Raw genomic sequence first — 16,008 nt, 5'->3', positions numbered from 1 at the left:
AAGCCACCACCGCAGGCACCGCAGGGAGTGGTCCTGCCCAGCTTCCGTCTCGGTCCGTATTTAAAGTGGCCCGGGCGGACATGGTGGAACTCGCTCTTCTCCGGCGAAACTCACTAACATGTACTTCCTCCTCAAACGCGATGATGAAAACCTGAGGCCCGCCGCGCTACGGGAGCCCCCACGGAACAGTATTTCCTCAACGAGGACACCTGCCTTTCGGACGCGCCCCGGCACCTAAAACGGCACCAGCCCAGACGGGGCGTCCAGGTAGCCAGCCGTCCGGAAACAGCTTCCTGTTCCTTTAAGAGGCGGTCCCGAGTGGTGCCCTACGCGGAAGTGGCTGCGCGCACGCTCTGCGCATGCCTGGGGGGTGGTCGCGCCGCCTCAGGACTGGCCCCAGAAGCCAAGATGGCGGCCCGGCCTGCGGCGAGACCCTCCTCCCAGCATGCCTAGCGGCCGGCCGGCGGAACCAAATCGAGCCGAACCGAGCCGAACCGAGCCGGAGCCGAGCCGGAGCGATGGGGATCCGGCGGGGCCCTGCGAGCGTCCGGGGCTGAGGCGCAGCCGCCGGGCCTGGGCGCTAGACTCGCGCCGACAGTCAACATGGAGACGTGGCGCTGTGTGAGGAGGGGCTACGGCCGCTGTGTGGCGGGGCGAGGCCGGTCAGTCGCGGGCGGCCCGGGGCGGAGGGCGGAGGCGGCCCGGGGCGGGGCGGGGCAGGGGCGCGGGAGGAGGAAGGCGGAGGAAGAGGGTCCGCGGCGGGACGCGCCTGGCGGCGCCGAGGCAGAGGTAACGCGCGGACGGGCGGCTGGGCCGGCGGCCTCCGGGGTCCGGCTGCCCTCGCGCGGCCTCCACGCTCGCCCACCCGCCGGCTCGCCCGCCCATCCACCCGCCCGCGCGCGCGCGAGGCCCGGCCTGCAGGGAGGCCGCGGCCCCGGGGTGGCTGGGCCCCTGCGTGCCCTCGGCTCGCAAACTTCGGCCCGGCGGAGGCCACGTTCTCACCGGCACCCACTGGCTCGCACCCCGCGCGCCCCGGGTGCCTGTCTTTAGACTCATCGAGACTCCACACCCTCCCGGCAGGCTGAGGCAGGAGGGTGGCCTGGGTTAGAGTAAAACTCCGCCTCCAAAATTAAAAACAAAGCTCCACAGCACACGCCGCCTCTATTGACGTCACCCCAAATCACCCCAAATAGTGCCCGCCGAAGCGTAGATTTGATGCACCGGTGATGGTTTTTTTTTTTTTTCCTCTCTAATAAACTTGAAAGACTTAGATGCTGAGAGTTCAAAGGTTTTGTGTAACCTTCAGAACCGTCTGGTGTGCCACGCGTGGGAAATAGCACAGCGTCATTACATAAGCCGAAGGGATCTGCCAAACTCCGTTATGCCAGGTTCCCATGGCAGTCCAGTTCCTCAGTGTCTTCTAACTACCAGCCTGTGCCTGGCACCGTGCGGCCCTTGGGTAGAGACCACGCTTAAAGTAAATAGAGGGTCTGGTCCTCAGAAAAGATAGTGGTATAAGTAACTGCCAATCCAAAGAATAAGTGTCACAGTTCAGGTTGCAGTATAGCCACATACCAAGATGGAAAGGGACAGTTCCTGAACTCTGTCTGTCTGGAGGTGTTCAAGACCAGCCTGTCTTGCCTGGTACCCAGTTTGTATCAATAAGGAAAATAAAAACTTTTTTTGTTTTTTTCTTTGTGTGTAGCCCTGGCTATCCTGGAACTAACTCTGTAGACCAGGCTGTAGACTCAGCTTCTGCCTGCTGAGTGCTGGGATTAAAGGTGTGCACCACCATGCCTGGCTCAAAAAAATTCTTTTTGAACTTAAAAAATAAAAAGGCCCAAGTGCTGAATTTCTTTCTTTCTTTCTTTCTTTCTTTCTTTCTTTCTTTCTTTTAGATTCATTTATTCAGGCTGGAGAGATGGCTCAGGGGTTAAGAGCACTGACTGTTCTTCCAGAGGTTCTGAGTTCCATTTCCGGCAACTACATGGTGGCTCACAACCATCTGTAATGTGATTTGGTGTCCTCTTCTGGCACGCACTGTATACATGTTAAATAAATAAATAAATCTTTTTTTTTTTAAAAAAAGATTCATTTATTCATTATGAATACAACATTCTGCCTCCATGTATGTCTGCACACCGTTTTGAGCCACCCTGTGGTTTCTGGGAATTGAACTTGGGACCTCTGGAAGAGCAGCCCATGCTCTTAACCTCTGAGCCATCTCTCCAGCCCTGCTGAATGACTTTCATAGTCAATGGCAAGATAGTGCATTTAAAGATTTACTGTCCGTTTGGTTCAGAGAGCAGTTTGAGACTATTGAGTTTCAAATTTGTAATCAAAGCTAAATATTTGCCAATGCAAAATTGCATGTAGTAAGGAAATCCAACTCAAGCAGAATCCCTTTAGCGATAATCAGTGTGTACACAGAAACCCCAGGGGATGGGAGTCCTCTGTATCCTGACGTTTTTTGCAGAGGGTGCAGCATAGGTTGCTCTCAGCTTCTCAGAAAGTCCCGAACCTTACTTACTGACTCCAGTAAGTAGTGAGCTTTGCACTCTGATCTTCAGGCAAGCTTTATTTGTTAGATTATAAACAAAATATCACTATAGTGCATCACTACTGACTGGCCATTCTTCACAGATTTAGAAGTAAATTTAAATAGATCACATCTCACCTGGAGAAAATAGTTTGGATTTTATGTACTATAGCTGAATAAAAAGTGGTACCTCAAGGAGTATCTCTATTTCTTCTAGGTACTCCATGTTTCCCTATCCTCTGAAGAGTTTGGGTCAAGACTGGACCACACCGTTAGAGGATCTGCAGAGGTATTGCTGGAACAGACACATTTCCAGTTGTCTGAGGTGGCCTGGACATTACTCACGTGCCCCTTACCCATACCTGAGTAGCAGGCATTTCTCACTGAACTGTAGACCACCTCTTCTTTTTGAGTCTGGAACTCAGTTTCAGTACTACAATTGGAGACCTGACCATCTGAGCAACACATCCTTGATGCATCTCTCCAGTTACATCATGAACTCTGACAAAGATGAGCCCTCGTCCAAACGAAGAAAGCGCCATGGTAAAAGAGATGTTTATCTTGGTAAAAGGACAGGCGTCAGGATAACAGTCCTGGATATTTTAGAGAGTCATTCTGTGTTAGGAATGGTGTCTTTATTCTCAACTGTGTCTCTTTCTACAAATGTAGAAAAGGACTATAAGACTATATAAATAGACTATATAAGTAGATTTATATAGTTTGTGTAAATACTTAGGCCATATAAGAATATAAAAGTAGAATAACATTGTAGAAAACAGAAGTAGATAAAAATGAAAAGTTTAAGAATAGTTTTCATGTCCAGCATTTTTTGAAAAGAGCCTTTGATGACGTAGAGATTAGACTGCCAGTGGAAATTGCTGATCTAAAAAATGTAATTTTGTGTTTTCATTATAATAGTGACTTTAAATATATACTATAAAAGGATTCTTTTATTTGAAACAACCATAAATAAAATGTTACAGGATAACATTTTAGCATGTTAAATCTGTATTTCCCAAATGAGAGTCTATAATAGCTTATATGTATATTTTTCTTCTTTTTTTCAATGCTAGGGATTGAACCCAGCACCTTGTACTTGTTGTGCCCTGAGCTACATGCCCAGTCCTAGAAACTCAAGAGTCAGGATTATTACCTTTTAGAAAGGGGGCCATGTCCTACTCAACTTTATGGAGCTCTTAAAAATATGTATTGATTCCATGTGCTTTTCTCGTGCTATTTTCACTTCTAGACAACTCATGCACTCCCACCCCACTCTAATCCCAGTGTGTGATGAGGTATGTAAGAACTCGCTCGGGATTGCCTTTCCTACTGAACTTTAGAGGCGGCTGTGTGGGTGTTGGTGTGTAGGGAGCTGAGACAGAGGCAGAAGAGCTGAAAGTGAGCTCCTGAACCCTTTGCCTTCAGGCTTCTTGTCCTTTGTTGCCAGAAAATTCTCTGGAGGATTCACCTGGGTCCTAAGGCAGAAATTAATTGCTACAGTTACAAAGAGCTAGTTCAAATAAGCACACATATGTAAGTAGACACTAAGTCCTTGGCCGTGTATAACTTGTAACTATAGCACATGGAAGTAAGTGGTCATATGAAACATTGAAACCAGGATCCACAGAAGGACCCAGTTTTTCATTTGTGTTCATTAGGACAATTCACATGCCTCTCTTGAGACCTTTTGGTAATTCTGTGTGCTCTCAGATGGAATTTTGACATGGTAAAGTTTAGGAAGCACTCCCTACCCTCATGTATGCTCTGCCACTGCCTCATTTACGAGTGTGGAAAGGTTTTCTGTTTTGAATGTCTGTTAAAGACAAAATGAGAGATGTCTACATGCCTGACATAAGTGACTACTCAAAACTGTGGTGGTGGTGTTTCCCAGAACTGGATGGGGAATTACATTGATGTACTGATAATCTCTAATTGCTACCTGACTTTTTATCTATCCATTCTTCCTAGGTGTTGAGAATAAGGAAAAGGCTCTTCGTTAAGCCATATGTGTGACTTGCGATATTTCACTAATACTTTTCAATCAAGAGAACAGCTTTACTAATTTGCCTATCACTTTAAAGTATTTGAAGGATTTGTGTGACACAATTAAGACTTTGTAATTAGGCACCCAATACCTGCTCAGGCCTGTTGCTTACTTTCTTTGATTCATCTCTCTTCTCTGCTGTGATCACCTTGTTGCTCCTGACATGGAAGGTATATAAGCTTTTGTAGTGTGGATTTGTTGTGAAGTGTGTGACGGCCAGAGACTGTTCACTGTGTCAATGGTTGTGAGGGAGTCCTCCATGGAACCTAGCATTTGAACACACTTGCATCTGTTTAGTGAAACAAGTGTGGTCAGGGTGCTGCACTGTGTTTCCCCCTCAGCAGAGACCTGGTCTTCTTAGTACAGGAAAAGCAATGCCAAAGGGCTCCACGAGCTGTAAAGTTGGCAAGCCACCATAGTAATCAATCAGGTGTCCACTGGTCCTGTTTATTTAAGAAGTGTCATTACAAAGTTCTTAGCAGAACATAATCTCCATGTATATCATGTACACTGTATGAACATATTTTATAAGAAACAGCAAATGAGTGTTCTAGATCTTCATTTTTTATATTTCATTGAGGTGGTGACAGGATGGAGCTGTAGTGGGGGGTGAAAGCTTGCATGATGGAGCCCCTTCCATCTTATGAAAACTTCAGTCTGTGGTTTAACTGTCAGGGACACCATAGTTTGTGATTGGATATTGTAACTGTCAGTACTATGGGGCTAGTACCATTAGCCTTAATTTTAAGCCTTTGGGATGGGATAGTCTCCATGTTCAATGCAGGATAGGGAAGGGCTAACTTCTTTGGCTCAGCTGGGCATGAGGCTGCTTTGGGCAGAATTCTGTATTGTCAAAAGATTTTTGTCTATTTTGATTTTGTTTCTTTCCACCTTTTTCTGGAGCCCTTCCCTTAGCATCTTCCTACCATGACCTCCCTCAGCCCATTCAGCCCTCACTGATCACACCGATGGCCCTCTTTCTGGTCAAATGTGTAACCCTCCATGCAGGAGGTAGATGCTTAGACGCTGAGGAAAGTAACCTGCCATAATGAACATCCCATAATATACTTTTCTGATAGCATGGTAGCATATTTCCTTTTCACTCTGCATGCAAGTTTACTGTTTAGATCTGTTTCCTTTTTTGTTTGTTTGGTTTGGTTTTGGGGACCGGGACTCAACACTGTAGCTCAGGCTGGCCTCAAACTCTTGGCAATTCTCCTACCTTAGCCTCCTGAGTATTGGGATTACAGGTGTAGTCCCCATGCTCAGGCAACTTCACTTAGAATTTTAGGAATTATAGTCTAGTGACCTGAAAACCTGCGTGCAGGATGGGGGAAGATAGCCTATAGCTGAAAGCTGTCATTTACCCTCAGCATGCTTGGCCAGCCATCTCCAAATCTATTCTCTTCTAGGTAGGTTTTCTCCTCACTGTTGAGTTTGTGGGTTAACTAAATGTCCTGTCTTTCTCTAGGCTTCCATGACAATAAGCATATATCTGACTAATGTGACATAATAAGACATGAAGTCAAAGGTGAATGTATTCACTTGCTAGTTTGGGCACTAGGCATTGAACCCACCTGCCAGACAAGTGCTCAACCACTAAGTAATTACCAGCCCCCCCTTTTTTTTTTCTTGAATCTCACTACACATAGCTCAAGCAGTCCTTCAACACACCATGTAGACCAGGCTTTTGATCCTCCTGCTTCAGCCTCCCAAGTGCTGGAAGGCTTGGGAGTCATGTGCCACCAGGCATATATACACACATATTACATACATACACATATATTCCATGTATACACATACATATAAAATATTCACACATGTGTACCCTCAGAAAATGGATTTATTAGTTGAGGAGTGTCTGTAATTACAGAATCTCACTTTTTTCTACTTTACACTGTTCTTTCAAAGAATACTATGTCTTTGCAGAGTGTGATCTATGCTGCATACCTGGTGGTTGTATGCTAAGCTCACTCACCAGCTTCTGCCATTTGTCTAGAACATTCTGTAATGTTATGCTAGCTCGTGTTTTGGTATCCCTATATTACAAGGCTCATTGTATCATCTATAGTTTTTTTCTTTGGTTTTTCGAGACAGAGTTTCTCTTTGTAGCTTTGGAGCCTGTCCTGGAACTCACTCTATAGACCAGGCAGGCCTCGAACTCACAGAGATCTGCCTGTGTCTGCCTCCAGAGTGCTGGGATTAAAGGTGTGTGCCACCACTGCCTGGTTGTCATCTTTAATTTGTAACAATTCGTTTTGGTCATTCTGTCTGTTCTTCCCCATTTTAACATGTTAGACACTGAACACTGTTCTCACATATTTTCATTCTGTACAACCCTCTGTTCATGCATAAACCAGAATTCTGAACTAAGGTACCTGGTGATCTTGATACGGAAGGAAATGTGCTCAGAAATCCTCTCTGCAAAGGTGGCTCTGTGGAGTCTGTCACTGCATTAAAGAATGTTAGGCGTGACTGAGGGAAGTCTTCTGAACCAGAGGCAAATGGGAGCATGCAGCCTCCTGAAAGATGAGCTGCCTAGTCAGCCCGCCTGGTGACAGCTGGTAACTAGTCACCATTAGCTTGCTGTTCCCAAAGAGAAACATTTTACTCAGTGGCTTTGGGAGTTTTAAGTGAAAAAGTATTTGTGTACAGAAAACTATCTGGTCTCCTTTTTGATCCATTTTTTTATATTTTGTCCAATATATTTTAACAGGAACAATAAAAAGGAATTGGGAGTATTTATGTAGCCATAATAAAGAAAAAACGAAAGAGCTAGAAGACAAAAATGTTGAGTCCACGTGTGAGGACAGTGAAGAAAAGTTTGACTTTTCAGTGATGTCTTACAATATACTCTCACAAGATCTATTGGAGGACAATTCACACCTCTACAGACACTGCCGGCGTCCAGTGTTACATTGGAGCTTCCGTTTTCCCAATATTCTGAAAGAAATCAAGCATTTTGATGCAGATGTAAGTTGTAAAGCAGTGTTGGAGATTTTCTTCTAAGGAAAGGGTGGTTGATTGTGCATTCCTGGGCAGTGTGTTACTGCATGTTGTCTGGGGTAAGGAGCTGTTAGCGAGGTATGGCTTCCTTGTTATTGGTCAATGAGAAATCATCACCTAACTTTTCAAAAGAGCTGAAAGTTTTAAAGTATTGGTCAACTTTGAGGATCAGATGGAGCATTTTAAGTAAATTATTGGAATTGAAATTTCACTAGTTTGTGCACAAATTCATCTACATGGTCAGATAGCATTTAAAGAATGCCAGTTGCTTTTTTTTGTTTGTTTAAGACAGGACTTCTAACAGCTCACACTGGCTTCATTTCCTGTGTAGCCCAGGGATGACCTTGAACTCCTGTGCCAAGTGCAGGCATGTGCCACCATGCCCAGCTAAGGAAACAGGTTGTTTTGTTTTTGCCAGGAGGGATGCTGGAAAGAAACCAACCTCTTAGGAAAGTACCCATAGGGCTGGAGAGATGGCTAAGTGCTTACAAACACTGGCTGTTCTTCCGGAGGACCTGAATTCAATTCCCACCACCCACATGGCAGCTCACAAACATCTGTATCTCTAGTTCTAGGGAATCTGGCGCCCTCTTCTGGCCTCTGTGGGCACTACATGAACATGGTGCACAGAAATTCAGGCAAAACATTCATACCTAAAGTAAAAATAAAATCTCCCAAGCCAGGTATGTGTATAATCTAGCACATGTCTATAATCTAGCATGTGGCTGAGGCAGAAGTACCACTCTGAGTTCAAGGCTGCTCTGGGTTATATAGTGACACTTAAAAGCTTAGTCATGGCTGGGCGTTGGTGGCGCACGCCTTTAATCCCAGCACTTGGGAGGCTGAGGCAGGGAGATCGAGTTCAAGGCCAGCCTGGTCTACAGAGTGAGTTCCAGGACAGCCTGGACTATACAAAGAAACAAGAAACCCTGTCTTGAAGAAACTAACAAAAAAAGCTAAAAATAATGAGCATTATTTATTATTTTATATATATATATATAGCCACTTTGATTTCCACGCTGTCAGTATGAATAGAATTCATATTTGGATCTGTTTTAATTCAAACCACTGTTTTCTTCAAGGTGCTCTGTCTGCAGGAAGTTCAAGAAGACCATTATGGAACAGAGATCAGGCCAAGTCTGGAATCACTGGGTACAATGTAACCTTTATTTACTTTTGCTGGGATTAAACATGTGTGCCACCACCTACTGGCATTTTTTTTTTTTTAACTTTTTAAGGTTTATTTTTGTGTGTGTAAGTTTAGCCTGCATTCACGGTGTCAGAAAGGGCTGTCAGATGTCCTGGAACTGCAGTTACAGGTGGTTGTGAGCCACCATGTGGTGCTGGAAACTGAACCTGGATCCTCTGGAAGAGCAACAAGTGCTCTTAACCACTCAGCCATCTCTCTAGCTCTGGGATAACTTGTGAATTTCATTAAATTCAATAAATTTTATTTATTATTTTATAGGTGTGTTGTCTGCATATGTGTCTGTGTGCCATGTGTGAGGCTCAAGTGTGTAGAGACCAGAAAAGGCATTGGATCTTATGGAATCACAGTTGCTAGCAGTTACGAGCTAGCATATGGGCACTGTCAGTGAACACAGGTCCTCTTCAAGATCAGCCAGTGCTCTTAACTGCTGAGCCATCTCCAGTGCCTTTTGGGATAACTCTTAATTTTAAAAATGTGATGCCTATTTCCTAATGTCCAGCAAATATTGAGGCATTTCTGCTGGAAATCTCATGTTGATCTGATCTTAAAAGGGAAATGTTTCCAGGAGCCACTCAGCTGCTGCGTCTCTGCAGGTCTTTGCTGCACAAGATCAGGGACCAGGCCGTCAAGAGTAGGCTTTACCATGGCCTCGCAGATAAAAGATAAAGCCTTCTAGAATTTGATTTATAGACAGGAAATATAAAAATGCCCATGTGTCATTCATCCATTTAGTAGGTGTTTCCTGAATGCCTGCCTATACTTTACACTGATCCAGAAAGTGAGCACAATGCTGTCTCAGCAGCCAGCCTCCTTTGTGACGTGCATACGTAAACAGCAGGCAAGGAATGCAGAATGATTGGACAAAGTGAAGCTTGAACTAAGATTTGGAGGAGGTGAAGGTTGAGCATCCTGGCCAGCAGAGCTAGCACGGAAAGGCTCTGATGTTGACATGTACTGGGGGCAATGTGGCCCACAGAGATGAGATGGGGAAAAGAGGGCAGAAAGACCAGAGTGAGTGAGTGTAAGGCCTCATTGTCTTTGTCATGACTGAGTTGGGGGTTAAGTCTACCAGTAAAGGAAGCTGCTAGGCATCTTGGTTTTGAGATAAGGTCTTGCTGTATGACCCAGGTTGGCTCAGAGTCATAATGCACCCACCTCCTTACAAGTGTGTGAGCCTGCTCTCTGCTTGGTTAGACATACGAGGTGTATGGTGTGGTGGCCTCATTGTAGTTCCAGCACTTGGGACGCTGAGACCTTAAGATCAAGAGTTCAAGGCCACTAAGAGCTGTATAGTAAGTTCTATGATAGCTGAAATCCATGGTGAGTCCCTGTCCCAGAAGACCCTCGAGCTGGGAACGTAGACCCATGGAAGAGTGCCTGATGGTATGCTTGAGTCCCTGGGTTTGATCCCACCACCAAAAAAATAAGATGGTACATTGTAGATGCTGAAGCTATAACACTCTCCCCTGACATTCCTGACTCTAGCCCTAAGCTTCGGTTTTAACACAGGCTAGCATCCTGTCTCACGGCACGTGCTTTGTCAAACATTGCTATAAAATATCAAGAGGGATGTGCTTTGACATACAGTCTTTCTCTTAAATTCACCCCTTGTAGGTTATCACTGTGAATATAAGATGAAGACAGGAAGGAAACCCGACGGCTGTGCCATTTGCTTCAAACACTCCAAATTTTCACTCCTGTCAGTGAACCCAGTGGAGTTCTGCCGCCGTGACATTCCACTGCTGGACAGGGACAACATCGGACTGGTGTTACTCCTGCAGCCCAGGACCCCACATGCTGCCTCCCCCTCCATCTGTGTGGCTAACACACATCTGCTGTATAACCCACGGCGAGGAGATATTAAGCTCACACAATTGGCAATGCTGCTTGCAGAGATTTCCAGTGTGGCCCATAGGAAAGACGGTAGCTTCTGCCCCATCGTCATGTGTGGTGACTTTAATTCTGTTCCTGGTTCTCCACTCTATAGTTTCATAAAGGAAGGAAAACTGAATTATGAAGGACTTGCAATTGGAAAGGCAAGTGCTCACTTCGTCTGGTAGGAAGTGGGCTTCAGCCGCTCCACCCATCAGAATGAGAGGGTCAGTTGGTCATTGTTGGAGTGAAGATGGTCGTTGCATGGCTGTGTGAAAACCACTGGGCAGTCTAATATCTCAGTTACGAATATATGGCTTTGTTCACTTGGTTTGATTTTTGTCATGTCCAGTTTGGAAGGGTTTTGTTTGAAGGAATTATCTGGTAGAAAGAAAAGTGTTGACAGACAAGGCTAACTTGAAAGGCCTCTTTCATGGGGGTGGGGAGTAGGAGGAGTTCTGAATGCTGGACACAGGCAGTACAGTCATTTCATGTTTATTGTATAAGCTTTCCTCTACATAGGAATGTCTTCTGTAACGCTGAAATACTTATTTCCTTCAGCTTTGAATGACACTTCCATGCTTTCCTCTGATTGTTTTAGATCATTTGGTTTCCAGTTTAGCCAGAACAAGTCCTCCACCAACAGTATTTTCAGTGAGTTTTAAATTTGATTCAATCACAGCATTTGACACAGTAGAAACTATATTACAAGGAGCAGAAAGAGTAAGACAGTATTAGTTGGAAGCTGTAGATACCTAGATGTTCAGAAGAGGAAAACACGTGTGTGAAAAGCCTATGATCCCCATGTAAATAATGAGTGCTTTCTGAACTGTATTTGGATGGGAGTTTGTAATCACAAGTAATCATTTATTTAAAATGAAGGCTATGCTTACCATTTCTGATTACTTTTATTAAGATATAAAATTTTCAACATATAATTAGTTCAAGTCTATTCACTTAAGGTGCCTGTTGAAATTCTGTGCAGGTATCTGGCCAGGAACAGTCTTCACGGGGACAGAGAATTTTATCTATTCCAATTTGGCCCCCAAACCTAGGCATCTCTCAGAATTGTGTATATGAGGCACAGCAGGTTCCCAGAGTAGAAAAGACAGGTGAGTGTTTGCAGTACATTTTGGCAGTCTTCTGGGTAATGGTCTTCCCTGTGGAGACATAGGCTAAAATTTCAGTTTCAGCATCTTGGGCATAAATGTTCACGTATATAAATATAAATAGCTATTTGCTCATCCTTTTAATCTGTTTCAAATTTCCTTTTTAAAAGTTAAATTCCAACATTATTTGTTCATGAATAACTTGCATATTGCCTTAAAGTTGCTTGCATTCCCCCCCCCCCCTGATTCTGTAGACCATCAAAATATAGCCATAGGATCAAATATCTAACCAGACATCTAAACTAGACATATCATGAATCTGGCTCTACAGAAAGCCATGCTGTGGCAAACTAGAACAAAACAGTATGCACACTGCATTGACATGCTTACCTCTGCTCTTTCAGACAGCGATAGCCATCTGACGGAAGCACAGCTGGAGAAGACAGAGGTCCTAATGTCAGCTGAAAAGTGAGTTCTGGAAAGCCACAGTGACAGTCCCTGACTGAGTGATGCAAAAAAAAAAATTACCTCTGAAAACACTTGGATCCAAAATAAAGCTGATGATATTCCACGAGGCAAAGGCTGCTGGATTTAAGACAAACACACACGAGTTCCCGTCTTACTGCTGCTTCATAACTGAGAACCAGGCATCACTAAGGCTCCATTTCCCTACATGAGTTGTGAGGATTCAGGGAGCCAAAGCTTGGAAAGCAGTGCTTGGTGCTTGGTGTGCTTAGGCAGTGTCTGGAAACACAGCATGTGGGCCTGGGCTGGCCCAGAAGCTCTGAAAACTCCAGAGTCACTAACTAGATCTCAGTCTACACCATGCCATAGAGATGTCATCGTCATTTTCCCATGAACTGAAGGAAAAACATCAGAAGCAGAGAGAAGCCTGTATTAGTTTAAAAAGATCCCTGAGTGTTCTGGCTTATTGAGAAGTGGGTCTGTGTTAATACATCAAGACAGACCTATATTGTGTCTCTTTAAAATTCTTAAGATATTTATCCTAGATTGTAACCCAGTGTTTTTTCAACATTTAAATGTAGGGACCACATTAGAAGCATATCTCCTTCAATTTATCCTCATTCTTCTCAGTTTTACTTTGTATGTGTTAGTTTGAGAAAAAATTGTACTTTTTTAAATTAACTTTTTGATTTCTATACATAGTTATTTTGCCTGTAAATATGTCTGTATGCAGGAATCACATCCCCTGGAACAGGAGTTATAGACAGTTGTTATCTGCCATGGGGGTACTGGGAATTGAACCCAGGGACTTTGGAAAAGCAGCAGTGCTCTTAACTGCTGAGCCACATTTTTAATGTGTCCCTTAGCACCTACAGTAGTGTACAGAATTTAGTAGATGTTTGTTAAGTGTTTGTTGAATGAACTTAAAAATGTTCTAAAAAATTATTTTTCCTTTTAGCATAAATCACTCTTAAAATTCATGACATATTAGAAAATAATCTTTAACCCTTTTGACTGTGACAGGACATGTATTTGTTAACAGTAAATGTGAGCCACTCTGGCAGCTGTCCTGAGAGCAGAAGGATACAGGCCTGTGGCTTCTTTGCTAGCAGAGGTCCAGAGGGTCCTAGAGCCTTGCACAGCCTTCACCACTTAGAGCATCCTTAAAAAGCTGTTGAGAAGTGCATGCTTAGAATTTACGTGGAGGCTCTCAAACACTTATCACTCTAAGATCTAATTAGCATATTGATTCTTCAGCTTTTCACCCCAGTTGTTGTCATTTGCTGGGTTATGTCATTCATTCACAGTCACTGCATCAGTAAAGGAACCGACTTAGGATATGGTTTATTTCAGTGAAACATGTCTCACCTGTCATAACACTCAGGAGGTTGAGACAGAAGTGTCATGAAGTGGAGGCCAGCCTGGGCTATATAGTAAGATTGAGGCTAGCCTGAGCTACATAATGAAACTCAAAAAAGCCAGGCATGATGGCTTACAGATATTATACCACTACTCAGGCAACTGAGACAGAAGGATTGCCATAAATTTGAGGACAGCCTAAGCTGTAACGAAAGTTGCACTCAAGCCTGGGATATAATGTAAGAACTTGTCTGAAAAACAAAATCAAAAGACTAAACAATAAAAAGAGTCCTGGTCTTAGTCTAGGAATGGAGTAAAAAGGTAATTTAGATGAGAGATTTTTACTATGAAAATTTTGGTGGATACTGAGCCCTTCTCTCTGTCTTCGCTGTAGCGTGTCTTCACATCTGCAGCACCACTTCAGCTTGTCATCTGTCTATTCTCATTACCTTCCTGACACTGGACTTCCAGAGGTGACCACCTGCCATTCCCAAAGCGCCATAACTGTGGATTACATTTTCTACTCTGCAGAGAAGGAGGGTGCTTCCAGGGGTCCAGGTGAGGAGTGTGTGGAACCACAATTGCTAGAGTAATACAGAGAGGGAACCTTAGTTTCAGCACGAAGGTGAAGTTCTAAATGCAGAAGCGAGATGTGTGAAACCCTGATGAATGCACACATCGTAAAGCAGCCCAGCAGATTCTTACAGAAGTGTGTCCTCAGCTGGCCGGTCAGTGCCAATCACTGAGTAGATGGTGAAGTCACCAGCTGTCTGCCATTCATTAGGTTAGAAAGTCATGCTGCCTTCACAGCAGGGCCAGGCTGTGCTGGCCTGTCATGGCACTGTCATGCTGACCTGGGTGCTGACCCGCTGGAGAAAGCTTGTGACTGTTTTCAGAAATGGAAGCAGGAGTGTATTTCCCTTACAACTCAAAAAATCAGGTTGAATAAGCCAACTGAAGGTTTTAAAACTGAGGAAACATTGAGATAACTGGAAATCTAAAAATACTCAGAAAATATCTGGGGTCCTAGACAAGGCATTCCCTTTTCTGATGCTACTTCTCTCCCAGTTAGTTCCTTCTGGGCAGTGCCTTCTGTCCAGTTGCCCTGCTCTCAGTTCACAGTACAGTCTGGAAGTTGCCATGCCTACACAGTTCACTAGGTGGCAGGAGAGTGTCAGGGAGGGATCAGTAGTTCCAGTCTCCCCAGAGCTGAAAGCATGCTGCCTTTCACTTGAGTGGACAATGACTGGGCTCTAATCATGTCCCCTCATCCTGCAGTCACTTTGGCAGCTCCTGCCTGCCAAGCTTGGCTCTATGCAGTTAAGTAGTTTGCTGGATCATTCTTTCTTTCTTTCCTTTATTTATTTATTTATTGATGGGGGGAATGTTGAGACAGGGTTTCTCTGTAGCTTTGGAGCCTGTCCTGGAACTTGCTCTGGAGACCAGGCTGGCCTCGAACTCAGAGATCCACCTGCCTCTGCCTCCCAAGTGCTGGGATTAAAGGTGTGCTCCACCACTGCCCAGCTAGGTGGCTCATTTCTTAAATAGTTGTCAATCTCAAATTCCTAACTTTTTGTTTTGTTTTTCGAGTCAGGGTTTCTCTGTGTAGCCCTGGCTGTCCTAGAACTCACTCTGTAGGCCAGGCTGGCCATAAACTCCTGCCTGCCTCTGCCTCCTGAGTGCTGGGACTAAAAGTGTACACCACCACCACTCAGTGTAAATTCTTAACATTTTTTATTACGTTATTCTTTCAAAAGTGTAAATTTTATAAATTGAGATAGAAGAATTACCTGGCACAAACAGCATGATTCTACAGTTTAAGGGTTATTAGTTATAACTTCACAAAACTTTGTACTCTAAAAACTTTCATATTAGTTTTCTGGTGGCTTCAGGTTCCGTTTCACTGTTTTAAAAAACTTGCCTATTTAATGATAGTTTCACTGAATATGTACTTCTTCACCTAGGAGCTGAAGTTGCTTTGGTTGGGGGCTTGAAACTTCTAGCTAGACTGTCGCTTCTTACAGAGCAAGACCTGTGGACTGTGAATGGACTTCCCAATGAACACAACTCCTCAGACCACCTGCCTCTACTGGCCAAGTTCAGGCTTCAACTCTGACTCTGTTGCTCACTTACACAATTTCCTGTCTTCTCAAAGGCTGTAAAGATATTTTTCACTGTTTGCATGCTGTTCATTTTTGTGCTGTGTGGTTCAGAATTTGCTATATGCTTGAAAGAGATGGGAAGAAACAAATTTACTTTTTTTGGGGGGTGGGGGGTCAGAGATAGGGTTTCTCTGTATTTTGGAGCCTGTCCTGGAACTCGCTCTGTGGATCAGGCTGGCCTCGAACTCACAGAGATCTCTTGACTCTGCCTCCTGGGTGCTGGGATTAAAGGCGTGCACCAC

At 44.3% G+C, this 16,008-nt stretch overlaps 2 protein-coding genes across 8 annotated transcripts in view; one reads left to right on the top strand and one right to left on the bottom strand.

The window, feature by feature from the left end:
* The first annotated feature begins 2 nt into the window (after positions 1–2).
* On the top strand, positions 3–15,783 carry Angel2 (angel homolog 2). Of its 4 annotated transcripts, none has more exons than XM_027418696.2 (9): positions 3–267; positions 2,757–3,082; positions 7,300–7,556; positions 8,672–8,741; positions 10,414–10,835; positions 11,657–11,783; positions 12,185–12,248; positions 13,999–14,162; positions 15,569–15,783. In XM_027418696.2, the coding sequence occupies exons 2-9, from the start codon at positions 2,764–2,766 to the stop codon at positions 15,718–15,720; spliced, it is 1,575 nt and encodes a 524-aa protein (XP_027274497.1). In that variant the 5' UTR covers positions 3–267; positions 2,757–2,763; the 3' UTR covers positions 15,721–15,783. The 4 variants fall into 4 exon arrangements, with proteins under 4 accessions (XP_027274497.1, XP_035301367.1, XP_027274496.1 ...); XM_035445476.1 differs by lacking the exon at positions 3–267 and adding an exon at positions 397–662 and having other exon boundaries at positions 15,629–15,783; XM_027418695.2 differs by lacking the exon at positions 3–267 and adding an exon at positions 397–662.
* Vash2 (vasohibin 2) overlaps positions 11,699–16,008 on the bottom strand; it is a 42,516-nt gene continuing 38,206 nt past the window's right edge. The window contains exons 13-14 of one of the 4 annotated variants that reach the window (XR_004770239.1): positions 12,171–12,640; positions 11,699–11,831 (exon numbers count right to left, since the gene is read on the bottom strand). The gene's annotated coding sequence lies outside the window, so the exon portion shown is untranslated. Of the gene's footprint in view, positions 11,832–12,170; positions 12,641–14,084; positions 14,189–16,008 lie in introns of those variants that run through there. The other 3 variants (XR_004770242.1, XR_004770241.1, XR_004770240.1) reach the window with 3 other exon arrangements.

The sequence above is a fragment of the Cricetulus griseus genome, chromosome 5 (genome assembly GCF_003668045.3).
Source record: "Cricetulus griseus strain 17A/GY chromosome 5, alternate assembly CriGri-PICRH-1.0, whole genome shotgun sequence".
Taxonomy (NCBI): Eukaryota; Metazoa; Chordata; class Mammalia; order Rodentia; family Cricetidae; genus Cricetulus; species Cricetulus griseus.
The sequence above is the reverse complement of the archived record's forward strand: the minus strand, read 5'-3'. Positions and strand labels throughout refer to the sequence as shown.